Source organism: Mustela nivalis (assembly GCF_964662115.1).
Source record: "Mustela nivalis genome assembly, chromosome: 5".
NCBI classification, from domain to species: domain Eukaryota; kingdom Metazoa; phylum Chordata; class Mammalia; order Carnivora; family Mustelidae; genus Mustela; species Mustela nivalis.
The window spans coordinates 111,150,426-111,177,963 of record NC_139024.1 but is presented as its reverse complement, the minus strand read 5'-3'; the positions used below and the strand labels follow the sequence as shown (position 1 = coordinate 111,177,963).

The 27,538-nt window shown below is 38.9% G+C and overlaps 1 protein-coding gene across 3 annotated transcripts in view; it reads right to left on the bottom strand.

The window, feature by feature from the left end:
- The window catches only part of SMAP1 (small ArfGAP 1), a 166,848-nt gene extending 147,897 nt beyond the window's left edge, over nucleotides 1-18,951 (bottom strand). For 2 of the 3 annotated variants that reach the window (XM_082731312.1, XM_082731313.1), the window contains exon 1: nucleotides 18,560-18,951. In XM_082731312.1, coding sequence (XP_082587438.1) covers nucleotides 18,560-18,677 — 118 coding nt within the window. In that variant the 5' untranslated portion in view covers nucleotides 18,678-18,951. The remainder of the gene's footprint in view (nucleotides 1-18,559) is intronic. The other variant, XM_082731316.1, reaches the window with a different exon arrangement.
- Nucleotides 18,952-27,538: the final 8,587 nt, after the last annotated feature.

The following is a 27,538-nucleotide window of genomic DNA, read 5'->3' as shown; positions in this document are numbered from 1 at the left end:
CCTCTCTGCCTGTGTCTCTGCCTACTTGTGATCTCTGTCTGTCAAATAAATAAATAAAATCTTAAAAATAATAATAATAATAAATAAATAAATAAATAGTCATAATAATTTAAGGATTCACTATCATCAGGATGGTACAGAATAAAAGGAGAAAATGGAATGTACCTTAATTTTAAGAATCAACAATCCTTGTTTCACCTGCCTGTCCTAAAGTTTAAGCCTCGTCAAACCTGCTTCTTTCTTTGTTCAAGGGACATAGCATCATTCGAAAACTCAGCTTAAAAGTTCAAAAGTTTAAGCAAGCATATTACAGCTTTCCATTATTTTGTTTACTCTTTCACAAATATTCTAGTGCTTTATACTTCCAAAAATTTCCCTCTCAAGCACAAAGATATACAATATTTACAAAAATCCCTCTTTTTAAAGCTGTTCTCAGCACTATTTACAGATTTATCACAGAGATAACATTTGCTTTTAGATAACACCTGAGACACCAAGCAACAGCACTCTACATTTTGAACATGTTTACATTTATTGCCAAATCTGTGTTTAAAAAACCTGGCTAAGTAAATATTTAATATGCAACCATTTCTCAATGTGATTACCAATTTTTTTCTTAATATCCGATCACTAAACAGATAGGGTTTGGTTAAGCACAAGAATGCAGAATTTACCACCCTTCTCATTGTATAGAATATAAACGTAAAGAAAAAGAAAAAATTAAAAAGCTGAGAGTTACCTTTTGCAAAGGTCAAGGGTAACATATTCATTTGTGGACCAGAAAATAACAGACCAAATAACTTCGGTTCACTCCCAAGTTCTCTCATTGTTACAAAGTTTTAAGCAAGTCATTTAACCTCTCATGATTGGTTTCATGACTCTACTAGGAGTTAAGAGCAGGTGAATGACAGACCTCTTCTATCTCTAAACTTTCTACAATTTCATACTGATTAAAAAAAAAAAAAAAAAAGTAGATCAAAGCGTGAAAATCTTCCCAAAGTGCTTCACCATTACTTACTAGTCAGGCTTATAGAATCTAGGAGTGAATGCTGCTGCCTACCACTATACTCAGAGGAATGAATGTTGCCTGGTATTTTGTATTGTGGCCCAATGACTGGTCAAGAGAAAAATGTGAAAAAGACAGCCAACCCCTACCCCCCAAATGAAGGGGCAAATCATAAAAGAAAAAAAATGGACAATAAGCACATTAAAAGTGATTAATTTGGGGGTGCCTGAGTGGCTCAGTGGGTTAAAACCTCTGCCTTCAGCTCAGGTCATGATCCCAGGGTCCTGGGATTGAGCCCATGTCAGGCTCTTTGCTCAGCAGAGAGCCTGCTTCCCCCCGCCCCCCGGTTCTCCGCCTGTCTCTCTACCTACCTGTGATCTCTGTCAAATAAATTTTAAAAATCTTAAAAAAAAAAAAATGATCACTTTTAAGAAATAAAACAGTGTGATAACAATTTTCACCAACCATATTAAGATAACTTCTCAAAAATATGAACACTAGTGACAGGCTGTGTGCAGTCAACCAGTCTTCATATACTACTGGTAGGAAGGTAAACTGGCCCCAAGATTCCTGGCAATACTAATCAAACAGGCTTTAATCTGTACACTCTAACATATACTTTTCACATATAAGACTCTGAGGAACTAATTTTGCGTGCCCAAAGCTTTGACAAAAGGACTGTTTGTAACCACAAGTTCAAAAGCAAATGCCCATCAATGAGGGGACAGATTAGTTTAATATACTTTTATTTTAAAAGTACTTACTATTAGCAAGAATTTTATGCAGAGAATAGATTTAAATGCCCTACAAAGTCCCTCTATCCTTATTCTCACCAAATGACTTCATCACCTAATTGTCCCTTACATTTCAGACCCCTGTTACTGGCCCCTGCCATATAAGCTGATCCTCATTCTTCCTGACTTTTTCTGCTAAAATTAAACACTTCATTCAAATTTGTTTTGAATCAAATTTTCCTCCAAATCTTCTATAAATATTTTTAACTATATAAGCTACTCTTCCTTCTTAGAAACCTTGCTTGTTCTTAGCCATGGAAAAGGAACACCTACTTGTTCCTGCCACTCTCCTGCCTCCACGCCACAGTGATCAGGGAGGGCATATGGCCCACGCTGGGCCAGTTCATCTCACCCAGGAATACAGTAAATGATCCAAGAGACAACCACCTGTAGGAACCAAATAATAGGTCACATAGACTTAGGAACTAGTGAGGTACAGGCAAGCACATGAATAAGGGAAAGTAGCCAATAAAGAATGAAGCAGGCAAGAAAAATCATGTGTTATAGACCCAAAGACACAGAGAGAGCCAAAACAGAGAAAAATGCTGCCTGAATCCATCTCAAGCTATGTACATTCATTCTGATATGACTAAGACAGAAACCATGGTAGGTATTGTTGATTTGCTCATACAACATCTATCCCACCCTATTTCTGGTGTGCCTTCCTGTAGTCAGATGATGTCAAGCTAAGAAGCTCTATTTCTCAGATTCTTTTGTAGAGTTCTGAATGAGAATGTTTCCACCAATTAGATGCACTTATGCAATATTTGAAATCAAAAGTGAGGTGATTATCTTCCTGCCCTTTTTGGCGATTTCCTGTAGGAAGGCACGATCATAAAATGTCTGGTCTCTAGCCTCTTGGGTGTGAAGAAGCATTTTTGATGTGGATAATGGATAGACCCCACACTCCAGTACCTAATCACCGGTTTATAGATGTTTCAAGGCAGATGTAGCCTTCTAATCCCTGGACTACAGCTAATTTGGTGTTTTCTTAAATTCAACAGTTCTAGTGACAGCCTCAGGGATAGTGGTTCCCTGGAAGGTCAATTCCACTGTTACCCGAGAGTCATTCCTACTTTTCTACCCTTTCCAGAGCATTTGTAAGCACTTGATTTCCTGTATTAAAGCATTTCTGTTAACACCTAGAATGTTCTGTTTTATATGCTAACGCCCTATTAAAACGATCTCAACTTGAAACATACAAAAAGATTATATGATTACAGTATTCAAAGTCAGTGGCTTTTATAAATCTGATTAAAAGAAGTTTTACATAAGCTTTTAAAAAAGTTAGAAAATGAGAAATACTGGGTGAGGTCTTATTTTCCAGAAAGAGAATCACTAAAGTCATTTCATCACCTATGTAATATTTCTAAGTCCACTGAGATAAATTAGGTTTTCCTATATTGCTTGTATTGTGGTTATCTTTTGTAGATAATGTCTTAAACTGGCAATACACATTATTCTTCTGCCCAGGATGCTCTGCCCCTCCTCATCTATTCATTCAACAAAGAGTTACCTAGTGTAACTTAAGTGTCAGAAACAGAAAAAGACAAAAATCCCTGAATTCTTAACATTCTACAAAGGGAAATGATATTTAACAAAATTAAGTATATAGGGGCACCTGGGTGGCTCAGACAGTTAAGTGTCTGAGTTAGGCTCAGGTCATGACCTCAGGGTCCTGGGATCAAGCACCACACAGGGCTCCACCCTCAGCGGGGCATCTGCTTATTCCTCTCCCTCTCCCTTCCCATGCCTGCCAACTCATGCACACGCACACATTCTCTCTCAAATAAATAAAATCTTTTTTTTAAAAGATTTTATTTATTTATTAGAGAGATGGAGAGAGACCACAAGTAGGCAGAGCAGCAGGCAGAGGGAGAGGGAGAAGCAGGCTCCACCAAGCAGGGAGCCCTATGTGGGGCTCAATCCCAGGACCCAGCGATCATGACCTGAGCTGAAGGTAGCCACTTAACCAACTGAGCCACCCAGTGGCACCAATAAATAAAATCTTAAAAGAAAAAAAAAAAAATCAAATATACAACTGAGTAAGGACCTAACTAAATAAGGAGGGCCAGCCATATGCAGGTCTGGAAGAACATTCTCCAGGGACAGGAAATAGCAAATGTGAAGGCACTGAGATAGGAGCCAGATGACTATATTCAAGAGCACGGAGGGCAGTGTGGACCACTGTAAGGGCTCTGGCTTGGACTCCAACATATAAAAATAATAAATAGTTTCTGGTGCAGCAATGACATGATCTAACTATCAGATTTAACTTTTTAAAGATCACTCTGGCAGGGCACCTGGGTGGCACAGTCAAGTTGAGCATCTGACCCTTGGTTTGGCAGACTGTGATCTGAGGGTTACAGGATGAGGCCCATATTGGGCTCCAAGTTCAGCGCAGAGACTGCTTAGAACCCATTCTCTCTGTCTCCCTCTGCCCCTTCCCCCTGTGCTCACTCTCTCTCAAATAAATAGATAAATAAATCTTCAAAAATTTTTAAAAATAAATAAGCAAAGATCATTCTGGCAACTGTATTAGAATAAGGCCACAGCAGGCAAGAATAAAAGCTAGGAGACCAGTTGGGAGAATACTGGAGTCAACATGGAGATAAATTCAAAGTTTGGAGCCAGAGCAAAAGGGGAGAGTAAAATGGGCAACATTGCCCACAGAGTAGGCTTAGAGAATGAAGATCAAGATTTCAGTTAAGACATGTTAATTTGGAGCTACTGAATGCACAGCCACATACAACTGGATGTTATCACTATGGAGTTCGGGGATAAAGTCTTCTGGTCTGAAGGTATATAACTGGGAATCGACATAGAGTCAATAGTTAAAAGCAAGAGACTGGCAAGGGAGTGAATAAAACAGAAAAGAAGTTCAAGAACTGAGTCATATGAGACAAGTCTCCCTCCTCTTCTGATTAAAAGAAAAAAAGAAAAAAAAAACACACCAATGCCCAGTGCTATTTTGCTTAAGTTAATTCTAGTTCTGTTTCTATGCTCTACAATGGAAAGTTCTAAATAATACAGAAAGCTTTGCGGTCAGGATTCACACAATTTACACAACTTCAATTCATATGGCAATTAGCAGCTGTGCTTTACACACAACTGGTGTTCATAAAATACCTGTGAAATGGGGCACCTAGGTGGCTCAGTTGGTTGAGGGTCTGCCTTCAGCTTTGGTCATGATCTCAGAGTCCTGGGACTGAGTGCCATATCAGACTCTTTGCTCATTGGGGAGTCTGCTTCTCCCTCTGCCTTTCACCCCACTTCTGTTTTCTCTCTCTCTCAAATAAATAAACAAAATCTTAAAAAAAAAACAACCTGTGAAATGAATACTCCTTTAAGTAACCCTTAGATAAAATCCAAGACAATAACGATGAGCATTAGAAGTTCTGGTGTATTTTCATGGTTTGTGCCAGTTCTTTTCAATGTGTTCTTGAAAAACAGGGTGATGGAGAAGTAAAATTAGAACATACATTACTGCGTTTTCAAATACTTTTTAACAACAGCTATACAGCACTAAAACAGTGCCATGATAATCCTTTTCTGACCAGCATCCTAAAATGATTAAGGGCCTATCATAAAGAGCCAACAGTTAATGTAATTATTCCTTAATCACACTGTCTTTGTAATCATAGTTTGATTTTTTTTTTAAACTTCTTCTGTTCTCTTGGTATGTTTACACAGACTCTGAACATATTAAGAACAGCTGATATATATTTAAAAATAGCCATTCAGTATAAGATTACCTTATATCCAGAAACATACTATCAATCAAGACTAGTTAATCAGTGCTATTCTTCCAACTGGGGAAAAAAAAACCCTGCAGACAAAGAACTGAACATATTTTATGTGCAGAGAGGACCCCTTACTTATTGGTAGTTTGAGTTTATTCCTTAAGCACAAAAACTAAAAAATTTTTTCTTAATTTTTATTATCAAAAATTTTCAAATACAGAATGGAAAGAAAGACTAGTATAGTAAATACCCACATACCCACTGTCCAGGTTCAACAATTGTTAAGATTTTGTCATATTTTCCATTTTTTATAAAGTATGGTAACTTCAGGCATCAAGATACCTCTTTTTCAGTATGAATTCCTAAAAAATATAAATTTTCTTCTCATAACCACAATATTATCATAACTACTAAAATTAATAAGTTCTCACCGTCATCTAATATTTAGTATGTATTCTATTTCCCACAATTCTGTTTCCCCACAAAATTTTTTTGTAAAGATCTTTTTCAAAAAGTATCCTCTCAAGAATCAGGGAGGTGTGGTTAGTTATATCCCTTAAAATTCCTTTTGACTTAGAAGAGTTCCCCTCCCAATTTTTTTCATATCATTGACTTTGTAAATATTAAACCCAGTTTTAATATAAAGAGTAATTACAACCTCCATTTAAAATATTTTCAAGTGACACATACATGTATTAAATGTCACTGATCAGTATAATGTTCCTTACTTCATGTGAATTCTGAAAATAATTTGAATAGGAGTATCAACATCTACCACAAAGATTATAGGTCAGTTGAGTGGGAATGGTTTATAAATCTGCCCCTTAGCTGGGCTAACAGTATTATTTGAGACTGATCTCTTCTCAAAAGCTTCAGAACCTTTTAAACCAGAAGAAGTTGGAATAGATCTGATGAACAAGTTTATTGAAACTGAACATAATGTTACTTTAGCCATTTATATAGGTTATACATATATCCATAAGCTTTATACATTCATTTAAATATATGAAAATATTTTTACATGTTTTTCCAGTTATTTTTAGATCTCACAAGGTGTGAACTGGCAGCCTGAAGGCATTCTTCCGCTATCTGAAGCATTTTTCACTGTGAAATTTAAGAACCTCAACTTTTTTTTTTTTTTTTTTTTTTTTTTTTTTGCCTTCTAGTATGTCTTGTAAGTTTTTCTGGACAGCTGGAAATGATGTACTGGATAAATGTAACTGCTGTGAACAGTTTTGGTAATGCAGTGGAAAAGCATCCCAAAGTTCTATCATTAGATCTCAGTCTTTCAGTAAGCCTCTGCCTCTCTACTATAAGTTTCTCAAATATCAGTGCCCCCTACCATGCCTATTCCATTCCCCATGAGATGGGATGGCTAGAATAGGCTGGAATTGGCATTTCCCTTCTCTCCTGTGAAAGGCTACAGTATCTGGAGTTAGATATTTCCCTTCCCCTAAGTCAGTTAAGCTCTAGTTAAATAGTTTCTCCAGAGGGCAGACCTTGCTAAGAACAGAATGCTCTGGTATAAATTTCCCTTTCATTCCTTTTCTTACTTTCCCTGACAGAAGCATTAGATTTTTCTCCCATATTCACTGTTTAAGCTCCTAGAGATAAAACTCACAAAAGTGTGGGGACTGTCCCCATAACTACACCCCCCTATAGTTTTTGACTCAGATTTGTCCACAGCGAGCTACAGCAACTTGTCAATTACAGTTTTCCTAGCCCAGTACTTGTTCTCACAGAATTATGACTGAGTTGTGATCCTCTGTATTCGCTGATCTCACCTATTCTGGGGACAGCAGTTTGCCCTGTGACCTCACTTCTCTGAAAATCTAAGATGAGATGTTGATTTTTCAGTTTGCTCAGCTTTTTACATGTTGTTAGGATCCTTCCAGTCTTGAAGCCAGGGTAAAAACTGGAAGCCCCCTCAACCATTTTTTTTTTTTTTTTGAAAGCTAGACAAACATTTATTTTAGGTAAAAACCTTTGTTTCCTTTTGTTTATTGGCATACTTTACCAACTAAGTTAAAAACACTCAAAAGTATAATTGCCCAAATTTGAGACAAGAAATAAAAGGCCAAAAGAGAAGGCAAAAACCTGATAGCCTTGTCTTATCTATGGAAATAAAATCATTGTCTCCACTAAAAAACAAAGCCCAAATAACAACTTATTTTCAGTAAATAAACAACAGAAGGGAAACTACTTCTGCACAATAGTTGGGCACAATTTCCACAATGAAAAAACATTTATTTTAATCTAAAAATATGGGAAGAGTTATAGTAGAAACAGACTAGAAACCTTTGCTTATAGAAAATAATAATGCTAAAAAAGGAAACCACATTACAAGAGAATGTGTCTCTATCAAATATTTGGACAGTTTGGGGTTTTTTTGTTTTTTTTTTTTTTTTACTTCCTAGAGTAAGTACATCAAAAAGGTAACTCACATAATCAATTACAACTTTAAGTTAAAAAAAATTAAAATTCAGAAAAATTCACAACAATAAAACTTAGGGAAAATCTGGAGGAGGAGTTTTCTTATATCTGAAACTTTGGACAACTCTCTTAAAAAGTAATTAGAAGGGGCGCCTGGGTGGCTCAGTGGTTTGGGCTGCTGCCTTCGGCTCGGGTCATGATCTCAGCGTCCTGGGATCGAGCCCCACATCGGGCTCTCTGCTCCGCAGGAAGCCTGCTTCTCTCTCTCTCTCTCTCTCTCTCTGCCTGCCTCTCTGCGTACTTGTGATCTCTGTCTGTCAAATAAATAAATAAAATCTTAAAAAAAAAAAAGTAATTAGAAGAGCTAAAGAGTGTAATGCTAAGTGAAGGTAAGTCACGGAAAGACAAACACCCTATGATTTCACTCATGTGTAACTTAAGAAACAAACACATGAGCAAAGAAAAAAAGAGAGAGACAGAGACAAACTAAGAAACACTCTTAACTACAGAAAACAAACTGATGGTTACCAGAAGGAAAATGGATGGGGGATGGGTGAAATAGGTGATGGGGATTAAAAAGTAATGTACAGAATTACTGAATCACTATACTGTACACCTGAAACTAATATAACACTTATATTTTTAAGATGAGCTTGTTTTTCACTTTTGTATTCAGTTTTTAATTTTAATTCCAGTATATCTTTAAAAATAATAAAAATAAAGTAATTGGAAGAGAAAACAAAAATGTTTGTAGGTCTAATCATACATGACTTAAAATTCAAATTTAACATTTACTGACTACCTACTTTCCCTCAAACCATACATGCCTCATGTCCATTATACCATGCAACAGTGACGCAGACAATCCTATTAATATATCAATATTTATTAAAACTATACAAATTTAATACTAAAACTGTACACAGAGGGACATCTGGGTGGCTCAATCAGTTAAGCACCTGACTTCAGCTCAGGTCATGATTCCAGGGTCCTGGGATGAAGCCCCTCCCCAACCCCCAAAATCAGGCTCCCTTCTCAGCAGGGAGCCTACTTCTTCTCCCTCTCCCTTTGCCCCTCATCCCCTTCCCCCACTCATGTTCTCTCTCACTCTCTATCTCAAATAAAATCTTAAAAAAAAATTGCATCTTCTAATCCATGAACATAGTACATCTCTCCATTTCTTTATGTATGCTTTAATTTCTCTTAGCCATCTTTGTTAAGTTTATGGTATACAAATCTTGCATTTATTTTGTCAAATTTATTCCCAAGTTTTCGTATGTTTATGCTATTGTAAATAATTTTTATTTCAACTTCCAATTGTTTGTTGCTGGTATACAGAAATAGTTAACTTTTCTATTCTTTTTTTTTTTTTTAAAGATTTTTTATTTATTTCTTTGACAGAGAGAGATCACAAGTAGGCAGAGAGGCAGGCAGAGAGAGAGGAGGAAGCAGGCTCCCTGCTGAGCAGAGAGCCTGATGCAGGACTCAATCCCAGGACCCTGAGATCATGACCTGAGCCGAAGGCAGCGGCTTAACCCACTGAGCCACCCAGGCGCCCCAAGAAATAGTTAACTTTTCTATATTAACCTTAATGAAACTAAATTATTGATTCTAATAGAGTTTTTTGGGTAAATTTCTAAAGATTTTCTACATAACTCACACTGTTGCAAAGAGTCTGTTAAATGATTCTTAACATGCATATTCCTTTAAAATAATTCCTATAAGAACTCCTAATTTGAATTGTACTAACTTCACTATCCTGTGCCATGTTAAGTACATGCACAGCAGCACCTTTAATAAAAATGTAGATTCAGTATGTAATTTTTATCACAAATCCACCTGTGGGAAGCAAAATAGTGATCCCCAAAGATGTCCATCTTTCAATTCCTCTAATCTGCAAATGTGTTACCTTCCGTGGCAAGAGATACTTTGCAATTGTATTTAAGTTAAGGACACTGAGGTGGAATTATCCTAGATTACCCAGGTAAACCCAACGTAATCACAAGCAACCTTAATAGAGCTACAGAAAGAGATGTACTGATGCAAGCACAGAAAGGCAGAAAGAGACCTGAAGATGACACACTGAATCTGGAAGAAGGGGTCATGAAGCCAACATCACAGATGATTTCTAGGAGCTGGAAATGATAAGGAAACAAACTTATTTCGGATTCTAACCTCCAGAACTATAAGATGATAATTTGTATTGTTTTAAGAAACTAAGTTTGTGATAATCTGTCATAGCAGCAATAGGAAATTAATATGCTTGTGATGATCATTTCTCTTTAAAAATTGTACTTCTGCTAGTTTTTTTGGCACTATTCACCATTACCATCCTTCACCAAAAGCAACTTTCAAGAGTAGAAATGCATGAACTAAAAAAAATCTAAACTAGACTAAACCATAATTTTTAATGACTGTTCTTGTACTGGAAGATAAAGCTATCCTAAATATGACTTCCCACAAAGGTTTTAAAATCCCCTTTATTTTCTTTTTAAGTTTGGGTTCAAGATAATCACTGGTCCTTGAAATGCACTCTTTACAAAAGATCAGTGATAAACGTCTGAAAGTCTTATCATCAATCACTCCTAAAAAGCAATCACTTAGATCTCTTGTAAAAGGGAGACCAAAAATTGTCAAGGGGAGATGGAAGATGCAAAGAGAATGGAGAATTACTAGAAGGCTTACAACTCTCTGCCTTTAAGATTCTCAAAGTCCTCACATTTACCATTCAAGATGTACATAAGCATAAAATCAGCACATATTTCCAAAAGCATCTTATCAAAACTCTGTCTTAAGTGAAATTTTTAAAATCATTTCTATATGGTACTAAGTATGACTAAATGGTATGTATGTATGGTACTATGTATGACTTAATGTATGGCTATTTATGGCTGTACAGTCTTAAAGTATGGCTTTAGTAGATGACTAGAACAGATAGTTATTTCTTTGATCTCACTGGCATTAAAGGGAAAAAGATTCAAACAAAAAGAGTCCTCAATCTATGAGGAATACTCTTGCAAGTTATATGGCTTGAGATAAAGATAATACTAGGTAAATCTGCTCAGGTAGACCTAAGTCATCAGTGAAAAGCTTTAAAAAGTATACAGGTTCGACCACGATCCAAAGTTCAGTAAGTCCCTAAAATACAAACCCTTAATAATACAATTTTTTAAAATTAGTAATAATAGTAAATACCAACATAGAAGTGACAAGAAGGATGGGTTTCAGAAAAGAACACAGATCACATCAGAGTTGAAATAAATCTTTGCAATAAGGCTCACAGAAGGGACAACTGGTCACCAAATGAGGCAAAGGCTGGATTCAAACCTAGCTTTACTAACAATCCAGGTCAGTGCTCTTTCAATTCTATCAAGTTATTCTTATGGCTTAAAAATCCAGGGTAGATGATCAGTACCTGACCTAAGAATAGAACTGCAGAAAGAGAAAACAAAGAAACTATATGGAAGACCAAAAAATAAAACACACACACACACACACACACACACACACTACAAAAGGATTCATCAAAATATTCAATTTGTAGAATAAAGTTTAGTGACCAGAAAAAAATTCTGCTTTGTTTGTACTAGTATTTTGAAGTTATGGTAGTTCTGCTATTAAAAGCAAAGAAATAAGACAAAGACACTGTCCATGCTGCAACATATTTGGCCATTACCTCAGAAATACATTGTCAGCTTTAAGGTGATAAGTCTCTTCTATCACAAGATTTCAACTGCAAAAGCATGTGTTTTATCTTCCATGCCATCAAACATGCAGTTAAATAGCTCTGGAGCTAGATATTATAAATTCAAATCCTGATCCTACAGTCCATCTTGCTACTTCCATATCATCCCAATAAAGCCAGAATTTCCTCTAATGCTAATACCTGCTTCTCTGGGCTGAGATACAATGAGATTCTAATATATCCTGTACAATATACTGGAGGAAAATACATATTATCAAATATGTTGGGAGGTTCACAAAACTACTCATCACTGTAATTTATGTATTACAGCAGAAGGATACCAAGCATAATTAGCAAAGAGAAAAGGTGCACGGAGCAAAGTTCAGGAGAAAACAGGCACAAATGTCCAGGTGTCCCCTTCTGGTGGAGTTGCACCAGACACACTTAACTGTCTTAGTAATGATTTCTGACAAGTGTGAAATATTACCCATTAGAGACTCATCAGAGTCTCATTAGAGAATGATACCTAGAGTACTGGAGGGAGGGTGAGAAGGGAGGGTTGTCACATAGGCACCCTTGCCTAGTAGATATGGAAATTCCAAACTCCCAGAAGGAAAGCAGACATTTAAAATAAACCACACAATTGTACAAACAGTTCGGACACAGTAACTGACTCTTACCACTTAGGGTAATGAGATCTTCCCCAAATCCAAGTTCCCTGATGCCAGTCAAGGGCCAAATTCGCAAGTAAGGCCTGCTTCCAAAAGACTAACAGATTAGCAGATCCTTTAAAGCTTGGACCTTATCTACCTGTTCCCTGCTTTATCCCCAGATGCTATGCCTGAAATACAGTAACCTTAGGAAAGTTACTTAAGTTCTGTGTGTCTCAGTTTCCTCATTTGTAAGATAGAATAGTATTACCTACCTCAAAAGGTTGTTTTGAGGATTAAATGAGTTAATATGTTTAAAGTGCTCACAACATTGCCTGACAAGAAGAAAGCACCATATAACTTCTGTGTATGTGTAATGTTATTACATGTTTTCTTTCTTTCTTTCTTTCTTTCTTTCTTTCTTTCTTTCTTTTGAACTTCCAACCTTATCTCTTACCTTCTTCTCCTCCTTCCTTCCTATCTTTTTCAAGTTACAGAGCTTTACCAACACTAAACTTTTAATGAGCTACAGTCTATGCATAGACCAGAATTTAACACATCATTGTCTCTTGTCTATTGAGATCCCTAACTAGTTTGTGGACCATACCCAGAACTTCTAAAAACACACAACAGTATTTGACATGAAATTTAAACTTTGGAGTGCCCAGAACATACTGATTTACCAACAAAATTATATGTAGAGATACAGATATAGATATAGATAAAAATGTATACTAAATCAATTCTTTACAGGGGTCAGAACGTAAGGCAGTCAACAAAATGGCCTCCAAGTTGCTTTGCTCTTCTATTGGGAAATGGAAAAAAAAGTGAGTTGATTCTATCCAGCAATTAGCAATAGTCATAGTAGTAACAACAGTAGGAAAAGACCTGAATTTATAAAATATATAATTAGAATGTCAAACATTTGCCTTTGCCTTAAAGAGACCATGGGTTCAAGTCCTTGTATGTTAATAAAGGTTATATAATATGTCTTGTGCAAGGCTATGTATATCTTGTATTGAAATCAAGTAATGAAAGATTTTAATCTTTTTTAAAAAATAACAAAGAAAAAGAACTAGGAGGGGGAAAATGGAAGGGGACAACATGCAGCCCAAGTTGCATCTGATGAGTCAAATAAAGGTCAGTGGTTTCTATCCCAGCTCTGATACCAGAGAAAACCTCAAGATCAGCAGAATTATAAGAACAACAGACCCATCAAACTGAAGGTTATTATTTTGGGGGAACTTTCAGATTTACAGTTCTCTTTAGATGAATTATAATCAGATTTCATTTATATATATTTATCCCACAAACATCAACATCATCATAAATATCATTTTCTCAGGGTGAACTTTACTTTTTAGTATGAATTACTTTAAATTAAGTTTATATGAGAACTCTTAAATATCAAACACTTAATGAAAATGCTCTCCATCCTCACTGCCTTGTAGTAGATTCCTGGTTTGAGTCTCACAACCTTCACTTCATGTTTCTACATTTAGAAATTAGAAAGCTAGAAGACTCTCTTGCCAGCAAGGTGCTGGACATATGTCTATCAGTTATTTGCATGTGGAAGGCACAAGTTCAACAAAGGCCATCTTTCTATAGTAAGGGCAATTGACAAAAATGTCTAATAGATATTGAATGGCTGCAATAACCACAGTCCTGGTTCCTCCATCTGTTCACCAGTTTCATGGTGAGAAGCAGCTGTGGCAGGTGGTTGCAGTAGCAATGGTATTAGTATAAGGCCTTGAAACCACTAGTCCAGTAGTGGCTCCCTGATTTTTGCTCCTCCAGTTCTTCCAATGTAAGCATCCTATTCCTTAAAACAGCTACAGCTGTTCTGTTTCCTGCCCTATACCCCAACCTGCAACCAAATGACATTAGGTGAGTTCAGATCCTTATACTCTTGCTCACACTACTGTTATAATTAGGTGACATGCCTGGAATCTCTCACCATTTCAGTTCTTCCTGACCTGCTACTATCAAATCTGGTCATGCTTAGAGAAAGCTTACCCTAAAAAGGCCACATGTAAACCTCTTATGTTCTCTTATCTCCCTGTACCTTGTATGTGCAGCTAACTGTGCCCTTCAATTCCTTTTCCATATGCTGAAATCCCACTCTACTTTCAGAACGTAGCTCCAACAAGACTCTCCTGGGAATACTTCCCAACAGGGTCACTCCACACGCCCATATGTGAACTCATTTCCACATATCCTGCTGCCTGCCCTCAGCTCTGTACTCATTCACATTCACTCATTCAAGGAGTTACATTAACCTACCACATTGTGTAGAGGGCTGGGGATACAAGCCTAAACAAGACAAACAAGATCTCTTCTCTCTTATAGCTATTAATTCAACAGGGAAACAGATTACCCAATAAAACCAAATAATGTTTAATTACAACTGTAGTAAGTACAATAAAATATTCAGGATGTGTCTTAACATATAAAGGGAAGCCTAACCTAATATGGGAGAACCATTTCCCTTCAAGAGACATTTAAGCAGAACCTGAATGATACATAAAACTGATCAGGCAAAAAAAATTGTTAAAGAGCTTCCTAGGCAGAAAGGACAACATATGCAAAGGTCTTGAGGCAGCATTCTAGGAACTATGAAGATAACCAACTGACAAAAGTCAGATGCAATAGGGACAAAAGCCCAAACTAGATAGGGAGGATACTTGTTACAACCACTATTGTAACACCTGGTACACTGTTTTGGAATTATTCATTTACAAAAATGCAGTCCTCATTACAAAACCTCCTTTAGGTCTTACTAATTTTCTTAGCCCCATAATCCAACAGTCCTTTGAGGTGTCCCCTCAAGTTAAGATCTGTGGAATGAAGAAATAAGTGCTTGATCTGGGCAAGGAGCTTACCCTCTTAATAAGAGACAGGTGAAACAAAACCAATCCCTTAAGGGTTCAAAAGCCTTATGTTTCTGACTATCCCAAAACTTACTGGGCAAGAGACACATTTTCATGCCAACACATGTTCAGAATCAAAATTAGTATTAACCATGAATTTAAATACTAAAAACTAAACTTTACATTGGCAAGGGGCCCTAAATCCTCACGGCTCCATAAAGTGCCACCAACTAATAACCAACAGAACTGCATTAAAACTCCCACAGAGTCACAAATAAGGCTAGGGAGAGGAAGTGCTGATCCATCTGCCTGTTCTTATTCTCCAGTTGCTCAACAGATCTGGAAAGTGTCAGATTATAAGCAGGAACCTGGCACCTATGCCATCCTTTTCTCCTTCCTTACTTCCTAAATAATGTCAATTCAGAAAACACACACTCTGGTGACTCAGTAAGAAAATGTCAAAATCCAGTTGATATAACTTTGCCAACTATTATTATAAGTCAAAAGAACAGAGTAATCTTTAGCCCTAGACTTTAGTCTTTGGTACATGTTCTCAAAGAGTACTGGGGAAGTATTTTTTGGGAAAAAAAGAAAATTGAGTTAATTAAGAAATAGCTTCAAAAACACATGAAAAGCTTGATGTAGTTTATTAGACAGTGAGGAAAACATTAATACATATATACAGTATGGAACCTCTTTATAATAGCTGATATGCAGAATAAGAACTGTTGCCTGTCTTTTAAAGATATATTTAATCAGAATTTCACTACCTACAATTACTGTGTCATCTGGCATATGTAACAATAAATCCAAAATCATTTAACAAGCCAAGAACTCTATTACAAGAGCTCTATAATAGGGTCAAAACATATAGAACACTTAAAAATTTTACAAAATAAATTTAACTTTATCAATAGTTCAATTATGTCAAATTTTTGAACTACTAGAACTATGAAATCAAGTCTAGTTAAACTTAACTGTGATATTTTTTCCTGGAAGACAAGATAAAACAGTGAAATAATTTAGAAAACCATTTTAATATTATTCAAGATTTAGTAGCATCAAGGAAAAACTAAGAGTTTTTCCAAATGATGCCTGGAGTTCATACCCTACACACTGCATCCTCAAACTCCTGATGCTAATCTCTTTTCTCCCCCTTTCTACATTTCTCAAAAACAAATCCACAAACAAAAGACCAAACAAAACCAAAATAAAACCATTCACTCAATATATATCTATGGACCTCAGTGGCAATACAAACAGCAAACAAAACTAATGCTCCCTTTTCCTTCAGTTACAATAAAATTTTTGTTTTAAATTAAAAAGCACATGATTCTCCTCTCCTCACTTTAAAAATGAGAATGAAAATGTTACCATTTTTTTAAAAAGATTTTATTCATTTGACAGAAAAATATACAGTGAGAAAGGGAACACAAGTAGTAGAAGAGTGAGAAGCAGGCTTCCCATGGAGCAGAGAGCCCCATGTGGGGCTCGATCCCAGGACCCTGGGATCATGACCTGAGCTGAAAGCAGAGGCTTTAACCCACTGAGCCACCCAGGTTCCCCCCAAGGCAGACCCTTAATGGCTGAGCCACCCAGGTGTCCCAAAACCTACACATCATTTTAAGAAGCATTAGTGAAAATCTGATTCTATATAGTACTTTTTTGGGGACAGAAATTTAAACAAAAATTATTTTTCACTTATTTCTATACCTAATGAAGGTACTAACTGAAACTGTTACTATTCAATTTTTAATAGATTTAATATATACTAACATCTCCTTTTAACCATGTTACTTATCACTCAAAATGCAGCTCATTTCTTTTTCTGGCCTTTTAAAGGTCCCATTTTTCAGTGTTTTACTACTGCAGTGATGAGTAAGTGAGCCTCAATACAGTATTCCACCCCCTCCCCCCCAAAACCACACACATAATCAAAATCAAGCAAACAAATACTGCCATAATAATCAGGCATTTTTAACTAATCACCTTAAAGGCTACAAAGAATAAAGGTAAGGTTGGGTCAGTCAAGTTACTGTGATACTGAAAAGTGCTTCTAAGATGGTCTAGTTAAACAGTATTCCCACATGATCTTCCAGTAATCAGGTACCTGTTGTGGTAGTGAAGTGACTTGCTGAGGCTGTGTGGCTTGGTCTAATCAAACATCGTCAGCCTACTGAAACGTGACTCATTGATACAGTATTGAGGAAGAACAGGAAAGCTTCAAGAAAAGTCTCAGTCAGTAACAGAAATCTGAAATGACAATTCTCAAAGCCGGACTCCTGCTTTGGAGAACTACCCATTCTTCATCAAATAAACAAACCAATTAGCAAATAAGCAAGATCTTTTCCTAAACATATGACAGGTTTGTTTTTAAAAGTCTGAAACATTTTTCTCATGAGATTATTTATAAGACATTAAATATAAATCAGATCTCCAAACCCAAACATATAGGCTAAAAATAGTGTATCTATTTTAAAGGCTGAGGCAGAAGCCCTCCAACGGAACAAACTAAAATTAGGGTTTTTGTTGTTGTTTTTTTTTTTTTTCAATTTCTGGATCTTTAAAAAACGCACCTTCAACGTTTTGAGCCACACAAACCAGTGTCCACATGTTCTCCCAAACCAACTGGGTAGAGATAATCTAATTATTAAAACCTTCAGGAACATAAGCCCACTATCCAAGAAATTCATATTATGAAATTCCTCCTCATTCGGGTTAACACCCAGACTTAAAAAAAAAAAGAAAGAAATTACTACTACTACTACAACTAAAGCCCCCTCCCCAATGGTCTCACTCAGTACAACTCCAACCCACCAAAAAAGACCACCACACTCTTTGTCAGGAAGAAGCAAAAGCCCTGTACACAGCTGTCAGGTGGGCAGGCAGGTAGGGCTCCACCTGGGATACGGAGCATCGGAGCCCTGAGAGGGACGCCGCGGTCACTGGGGGAGGGTCGAGGCGGACACCGAGGCTAAGGGTGGCCCCACCCACGGATGTGCCTGCGAGCTGAGGCGGGAGGAGGGCAACCCTTAAACCCTCAGCACTGGCCAGGCAGTCGCCCCGCTCCGCGCTCCGAGCCGGGCTCCGGCTCCGGCCCCGGCCGGGTGGAGGGTCCGAGCATCGCAACGCCGGCACCGGCTCTGCCCCGGGGTCGGAAAGGACGGGAGGCTAGGGCTAGTGCCGGCGCCCAGGGGCCTGACCTCGCCGCCGCCTCTGGTGGAGGTGAGGGGCCACTCGAGCCCGAGCCCGCCCTCCCCTCTGGGCCGGGGCCGGCTAGGCGCTGCCGCGGCGTCCGCTCCGGCCCCAGCGGCCGCGGCGACGGGAAGGTCACCCGCCGCAGGAGGCCCCGACGAGGGGCGGCGACGTCCGCGCTACCTTTGGCCTCGCAGTCGGCGCAGTACTTGTTGTCCTCCTCCCTCAGCAGCTTGGACAGGATGAGCTGGTGCTGCTCGTTCAGCTTCTGAGCCTTCTCCCGGCAGGAGCGCGTCGCCATCTCGGCAGCGAGGCGGGAAAGAGCCCGGGGCAGCTACGGCGGCGGCGACTCCGGCAGGGGCTGGACAGCGTGAACACACCTGGAGCCGCCGGGACCGCGGGCGGACTCAGCCCAGGAAGCGGCGGCGGCGGCGGCGGCGGCGGCAGCTGGAACTGGAGGAGGAGCGGCGGCGGCGGTGGCAGCGCCGACGTGTCCCGCCTCCTCGCCGGGCCGGCCCCGCACGCACCACCAGAGCAGGCGAGGGAGGGGGAGGGGGAAAGAGGGAGACGGAGCCGAGGCTTCCGGGTGGCGCCGCAGGAAGGAACCCAGGCGCTGGGCGCGTTGCGCATGCGCCGATCTTCCCGGGACTCCTGCCCGCGGGGACTTGCTGCCCTAGGCCCTTTGCCCAAGGTGATCCGAAGAGGGTACGTCGCACTGTCTGTTGTGGGCTTCCCCACTTTGGAGATGAGATTGTCCCAGAGGGCCTCCGGTAAAACCGGGTTAAGGAAGAACCTTTACAAAGAGGTGACTTTCACTTCCTCCCTTGCCTTTGCTCTTGCCGGGGCAACATTGGAAATGCTGAAATAAAGTGACTACGTGCATTCATGTATTCATTCATGTTTATTTACGTGCAGTTTTGAAACAGGAACTATTCTAGAAGTTGGAGGACACAGGTAGGATAGAATAGTTAAAACAGCCCCTTAAGGGAGAGAAGTAGTCTGGTAGTGACATGTATTAAGGGCTAACATTTATTGAGTGGTTACTCTGCCAAGAACTATTAACCTGTTTAGCCCTTATCACAATCCTATGATACGTTATTCTAATTATGCAGATGTGTAAAATGAGGCATGGCGGAGTTAAGTAACTTGCCCAGGCTACAAAGCTACTCAGTGGAGGAATTGAGATTCAAATCTACAGCAGTCTGACTTCAGAGTCTAAAACACCTATCAATAAGCGTTTCCTAAGGAGGAGAGAGTGTGGCTAGGGAGGCAAATTCTGGGTGTTTACACTTGAACAGAAAGCTGTATCAGTAGTGATTGATTGATTGATTGATTGATTTTAGATTTCACTTATTTATTTTACAGAGAGGTCACAAGTAGGCAGAGAGAGGCAGGCACAGAGAGCGGGGGAAGCAGGTTCCCCGCTGAGCAGAGAGCCCAATGTGGGGGGCTCAATCCCAGGACCTTGAGATCATGACCCAAGAGAAGGCAGAAGCCTAATCCCCTGAGCCATGCAGGGGCCCCTGAGTAGTGATCTTTAATGCTTGAAAAAGAAAATTAGGGGAAGAAGACACTTAATTAGAACCCAGAGCACCCAACCTGGCCCCATGGGATTTGAATATTGAGTGAAGTTATTTGACTATTTTGGCATATCATGGCTTATTAGCAATTTCTCATATGAGGCTGAAGAAATCAGAAAACATGCCTGTGGTGGAGCATATGCTAAGAAAGGCAATGAGCTGGGGCCTGTGTCTTATACCTTTCTATAGGGCCAATTTGCTAGCCTACATACCGCATAAAGGTGACCCTCATGCTCACCTATCCCCATCTTGGCATCTCAAAAATGCTTGTGAAATTCATCGGGCTCCTGGGTGGCTAAGTCAGTTAAGCTCTGACTCTTGATTTCCGCTCAGGTCATGATCTCAAGGTGGTGAGATTGAGCCCTACCTTGGGCTCCAGGCTGGCCATGGAGGCTGCTTAAGATTCTCCCTCTCTCTCTGCCCCTCCCTCACCTCCCTCTCTTATAAAAACAAACAACAACAACAACAAAAACATGTGGAATTAAGTTGAATGCTGAATAACTGAACAAATTAGAGCTTAAATTGTGTGGGTCTGACAAATAATGACTAGTGGGATATCACAGTAAGTTCCAAAAGACAGAAAAAAACATTATGTGGGAGGTAGAACTTTTAAGTAACATCTAAAAGACTGGCTTGATCTAGATGGGAGCCAAGGAAGGAGATACTGAGCAAGAGCAGCATGCACAAAAGCAAAGAGACTTCAAGGAGCTCAGAAAACAGACTAACAGACTCATCACTCATCACTTAAGATGAGTGAGAGATAAGGCTGGATAAGTGAAGTGAAACTGAATTAAAGAAGGTTTGGGGAAATGGCCAAAGCAATGTGGCCTTGATGCAGCCGACAACAGAAAACATACAGGTTCTTCAAGCAGGGCAGTAGCAGGAAAAAACAAAACCCTGCAGATTCTTCAGTAGGATAGTAGTAGGAAAATAAATTGCCCCCATGTTTGGGGAAAGTTAGCCTAATAATACCAGTTAACAAACACGACTTTTGAACGTTTCCTCCCCTCCCAGGAAATTTGGCTTACCGCTATAAGGATTAAGAAAAAAACAGAAGGGGACACCTGGTGGCTCAGTCCTTAAGCGTTGGCCTTTGACTTAGGTCATGATCCCAGACTTCTGGGATCAAGTTCCACATGGGGCCCCTTGCTCAGCAGGGAGCCTGCTTCCCCCTCAGCCTGATGCTCTCTCTCTCTCTGACAAATAAAATCTTTAAAAAAAGAGAGAAAGAAAAGAAAGAAAAACAGAAGACAGGCTTATCACCAAGAAATGATTTACGTGATTAAAGGGACACAGCACTGTCTAATAGAAATATAATGTCTAATAAAAATATAATATACAATACATACACTTTTAAATTTTCTAGTAGTCACATTTAAAAATAGAAAAAACAGGCAAATCAATTTTAACATTATATTCTTTAATCCAATATATCCAAAACATAATTTTAACATATGAGTAATTGTTAAATTAAAATTAAAAATTATTAGTGAGATAATTTCACATTCTTATTTTCCTATTGTTTTCAAAATCCAATGTGTGTATTCTCTACTTACAGCTTGCTTCAACTTGGACTAACTACACCTCAGGGGCTCAATTGCCACATGTGACTAGTGGCTATACCACTGAACAGTGCTTCTCTAGATGGTCATCCTAGAGGCTATTAAAAATCTAAGTTTGAGTTGACTGTTTATTAGGGATGTAACAGAAAACACAAAAAGGGATCCCTGGGTGTGTCAGTGGGTTGATCATCTGACTCTTGATTTCCACTCAGGTCATGGTCACGGTCATGGTCATTCAGCCCCATGTCATCAGGCTCCACGCTCAGCATAGAGTCTGCTTGAGATTCTCTCTCTCTCTCTTTTTCTCTGCCCCTCCCCCACATTCTCACTCTCTAAATAAATAAATTTTTTTTAAAAGGAAAGAAAAAAACAAAAAAAAGAAGAGACCGATACCAAAAACATCTTGGGAGGAAAACAATGTTGCATTAATTCATCAGTGTTCATTAAACAACTTCTATTCTGTCCTCTGACAATCAGAATCATACAGTCTAATCTGAGATGCAAACTGTAACTAGAAAAATGAAAAGCCACACTGTAAAGTCTGCAGCAAATACGAAGTGCTCTGGGAACAAAAGGAACAGAACATCAATAGCCTGGAAGAATTAGGGAAGGCCTCACAGAGTACATTATGCTTAATTTTAATACAGGTAGGAATTTTTCAAGGGAATATGGATGCAGAGGAGGAAAAGACTGTATTGAAAATATATATACACACACACACATACACATCAATTTCTGACTTCTGAAAACATGGTTCTGTGCTGGAAGGAGTCAGAATATGAGGCAGAATATGAGTCAGAATATGCACCTAGGATGTGCATAATGAACATGAAGGCAGGAAAGGAAGCAAGGTGGAGAAGTAGAACAGAGGCAAGACTGAAGCCAAACTATCTAATTTGAATTTTATGTCATGAGTATATTGAGCCAGCAGAAGTTTTTACACAGAGAAAAGATTTGGCTAGCTTTGTTTTCTATAACTATAATGGCAGGCTAGAGAATATGGGATGGGGGAATATTATTCCCAGGATCAGGGAAACAAATTACAGACAGGGCTTTTGCAGTAAGTCCAAAGGAGATAATGCTGAAGGCTTATTTTAAGTCAGTAGCATAGAGTTTGGAAGAGACAAAGTCAAATGATGTTTTAAAATTAGAAGCAGCAAGATGTGGCAGCTGACTGTTTGTGGGGGTTGAGAAAAAGGAGGTGAGAATAACACCAAGGTTTCTAAGTTGGGAGACAGGTAAATGGTGATGCCACTCACACAAGTGAAAAGGGATAGTTCAGTTTTGGGGTCAGAGGAGAAAGGGTGTTTACTTGAGGCCATGTAAAGTTTAAGGTGTTCATAGGACATCTACCTCCATATGTTTCATAGAACGTTGCATTTCTACTTCTAAAGCTCTAGAGAGAAGTTAGTGCTGGCAAAAGTCATTTGGGAGTCACCTACATTTAAACCGTCAAACAAGCCATAAGAGTAAGTGAAATTTCCCTAGAGAAAGCATGCGGATAAAAAAGAGAAGAGTCAAAGGGACAAGACTCTGAAGATTGCCTGCTAAGTGACGAATGAACACAGGAAGGCGAGTCTTTGAAAAGAGGTGAAGTATGGCCAAGAAGAACCAGAAGCTATGGTAGGAGAGGTTTCTAAGAGGTAAGGGTGAGCAACTAATGCCAAATGTCCATGTATTCATGGGTCTTTTCAGTTCATTGTTTTTCTATAGGCCAAGAACAAAACAAGAGAAACCATCTGGTGAGACTTCCCAGGACTGCAACTCTACGGTATTTCAGCAAAATGTTGAGGGAGTGATGAGAATGGATAGAAGGGGTGAAAAAAGAAAATGTAGATACAGGGATAGAAAGCACAGCTAGAGTTAACTGTAGAGTGTAAGATTAGTGTCCAAAATGTGCGTGGGAGAGGTGAGGTCAGAACAGCTAAATGGCTATAGGTTGCTTTGAGGCCAAAGGTGATGATTTAGTGTCCTTAGGAAATGAATGCTGACAGCTTAAAAAAAAAAAAAAAAGGAGTACCTAGGGACCTAGAGTACCTAGCTCTTGGGGAAGAAATAACTTCTACATATGAGGTCCAGATAGCAAGATGTCTATAGTGTTTGATGGCTGGGGAGGGAGCTTGAAGGTCTGTTTCTACAGATTCTTAGAAAAGTGAAATCCTTTTTAACTCTAAATTTCTGTTTCCATTTGGAGAATAAAGATAAACTGTTATAGAGAGTTTGACCCCAAAGGAGCTGGTATTCCACAAAGGACAAAGAAAAGGAGTTGCAAAGTGGGGGAGTGAAAATGAAGGAGAATTATGGGTGGAGTCAAATGGACCACAGTGAGCCATGTATGAGTCTGTGGAACGTCAGATTCAATCAGTAGATAACAGACAGCCAGGAGAAGGGGGGTCACAGTATTAAGAACCACTGCTTTTAAATCCCCTACAGTGGGCTAGTAACTCTCACACGAACTCTTTGAGGTAAATCTTCTAATCATTATTCATATTAGGAAATATCAGGCAGGAGGGGCTAATGTTAAGTAACAAACAATCCCCAAATTGTAATGACCTCAATTAATAGAAGTTTATTTCTTGGTCATGCTATGTGTCCATTGTGTTCTCTTCCATGTTGCCCTCTCACAGGGACCAAACTGATAGAGTCTCTGTTATGCTTTAGGAGAAAGGCAAAAAGATTACTTTTTTATAGGCTTCTCCCCTGGAATAACACATTCTACCTCTACTCTCAATCCATTGCCCATTGTGAGTGCATGACATGTGCTAATATTAAGGGAACCAGAAGTGTAATCCTATCATGCACCCAGAAGATGAAATGGAAACATCACTGAACAGCACAGAAACTGTGGCTCAGAGATGTTGAATACTTTTTGAAAGTTGCCTAGATATTAAATAGCATAACTGGCATTTGAAGCTAGTTCTTTTTGGCATTAAGGTCCTGCTCTTCTCATAAGCCATGCTACCCCTGGAGAGAAAACTGAGTAGAACAAGTTAGACCCAACAATGATAAGAGTTAAAGAGAGACCAAGTACATTAAAGCAGGAGAATACACGAATGTGGAGGTGTACGAACAAATTCAACATACAACTTAGACAAAGAGGGAAGACCCAGATTTTATTTTTGTTTGTTTTCAAAAGTTCTATCATGGAATGTTAATGTGTTTGTAGTTCTTAAAAACTTTGCCCAATTGGTATGTGAAGCACTCTTTCGAGCTAGGCTTTGGTACCGATGGGCTCTCCTCAGTGTGGAGAATGTGGTGTTTGTTGAAGATACATGACTTCCACACACTTCTTCTCTATCTTCCTTCAGAAGTGAGTTATTTTCAAATATACAGTATTGCAAGAGTATCTATTATAGAAGAACCTACAACCTCATACTGCTCAATGTAGGAAAAAGTAATTTTCAAATTCTAAATGCCTCATTTTTAGCCCCAGTACAGAGACACTGACAGGTTTTTTGGTGGCAAATGGGTAACCAGTGTCCCCAGTCACAAAAATCCTGATTACAAAGAGCCAAAAGAGCACATCCAGCTCTTGCCATCTTTGTTGTTGAGATAATCAGGCAGGAGCCTGATGGATACATAGAGCATAGCCAGTCCTCAAGTTTGGGCTTGGGCAACTCTAGTCTTCATTCTTCTAAGCATTATGTCGAGGCAGAATGAAACAACAATTAGAAAGATTTCCTGAACTTGTCCCCTTCCATTATCCTCCACACTCTCAACACCACCGGTTGGCTGCTCCCTCTACTCATTTATTCATCCATCAACATTTTGAATTCAACATTCAACAGATTTTGAAGTTCCTTCTAGTTTCAGGCACTGTGCAAGGTACTAAGGATAAAAATTAGTGAACAAAAGTGTCAACCCCTTCCTTCACTCCTATCGTAGTTTATTGTCTGTATTCACAGATCAGTGTCTTCCAGGATCTCATCAGAGGTCTTCAGAGCCCCTGCAGTTAACGTCCAGAGCAAGCCCTTAAAGAGTATTTGTTGAATGCATGAATGAGAAAAAAATTGACTGTAGGAGCTTGTCTGTGAAAACATATGGTTTTTAGAAGCAAAATTAAGAAATATAATGTTTTAAGCAATTTTTTAAAAAAGGGAATCTAATGCATAAAAATTCTGTTTATATCACTCCTAACTCACTTCTGATCTTGGTCGACTTATATTTTATCCAGTGTTTTCCCTTTCCTCTCACTTAATGTTAGAGTCCACAGAGTTTCTTCATCTCTATTTAGAAAGAAAAAATCTAAGTAATCAGAAATACACATGCAACTTCAAGATTTAAAACAACAACAACAACAAAACTAACCTGGAACGAGCTTTGCTTTCACAAATTTGGCCTTGGAAAGAATATAATTTAACTCAACCATGCTCAGTTATTTGAGGGAAGACTCAAAGATAAGTGACTAAAGGCAATTTCATCCTGCTAAGGCAGGAGACATAAACAGAAATGGAAAGATATATGTTCTGCCTTTTTAAGGGTGTGGTGGGCATTCACTGCTTTTGTCCTCCTAGAGCCATCCCCTTCTGAAGCAATGTCCCCATTTTCCTCTAGGGAACTATCTCTTTCCTCTATTGAATCCAGTGTAGAAGGAGGGACTGTCAGCTAAGGTCCCCTGGGCATGTGCCCAAATTAGGCCATTCAGATACTTTCCTCTGGAAAGCCGAGCTTGAACGGAGTGGCACAAAGACGTGAACAGCTGGAGACTGCTCATCCCTATTGAGATCTGTTTGTCTGTTGGATTCTACTCCCTTGATCTGCACAGCTACTTCAGCTGCTGTGCTTTCTGAAGCCCGCCTTTTAAGATTTCCTTTAGATTCTTTGGCCACTGATAAAGTCTTCTAACACATTCGTCTTTTGTTTGTTAGAGATAAAAAGTCAATCTAAAACTGATTTATGTAGAGCTCCAAAATTATTGGTAATGAGCCGTGTGCCATCTGATGGAAGTAGAGGGGCCATGTTCTCAAAGAACTTTGCTACTCTTCCTGGTCTTTAAAGGAACTTATTCCTTTTCTTCTAGGCCTTTGAGGTTTGGTAACATTGCTGGATGAGACACTTTCTACGTGAGATTCTCTGCCTTCTCCTTGTTGACCTTCTTATCAAACAGTGCGTATTATCATAGTAATTTTGAACTAAAAGTAGGATCATCTTAGGAGAAAGGGGGAAAGAAAATAGGCATAGGCTTTTTTTTTAATTAAAAAAAATTTTTTTTATTTATTTGACATAGAGAGAGAGATCACAAGTAGGCAGAATAGCAGGCAGAGAGAGAGGGGAAAGCAGGCTCCCTGCTCAGCAGAGAGCCAAATGCAGGATTTGATCCCAGGACCCTGAGATCACGACCTGAGCCAAAGGCAAAGGCTTAACCCACTGAGCCACCCAGGTGCCCCTAAGGCATAGGTTTATTTAAATTATTTTAAAATGGTATTTATCCTTTACTACCTTAGGACAGACAGATTTCTTAGGACACAAGATGCACTAACCATAAAAGAAAAAAATTAAAAATCAAATTTCATTTAAATTAAAAATTTCTGCTTTTCAGAAAACACCATTAGTAAGATGAAAAGGCATTGTACACTTTAAACTTACAATAAATATACAATGCTATATGTCACTTATATCTCAAAAAAGCTGGAGAAGGGATGCCTGGGTGGCTCAGTCAACTAAGCTTCTGACTCTTGATTTCAACTCAGGTCACGATCTCAGGGTCCTGGGATGAAGGCCTGCGTTGGACTCCGCACTCAGCGGGGAGTCTTCTAGAGATTCACTCTCTCCCTACACCTTTGAGTCACCTATGAGTCATTCCAAATAAATGAAATGTCATTTCTTTCCTTTTAATGTCGCCTGCAATTCATTTCATCAGCTCCTCACAAGCAGAAGAACTTCTCTGTTTCCATACTCTTCCTGACCTTAATTCATCCAATGACATTTTTAAAAAATATTTTATTTATTTATTTGACAGACAGAGATCACAAGTAGGCAGAGAGGCAGGCAGAGAGAGAGGGGAAGCAGGCTCCCCACTG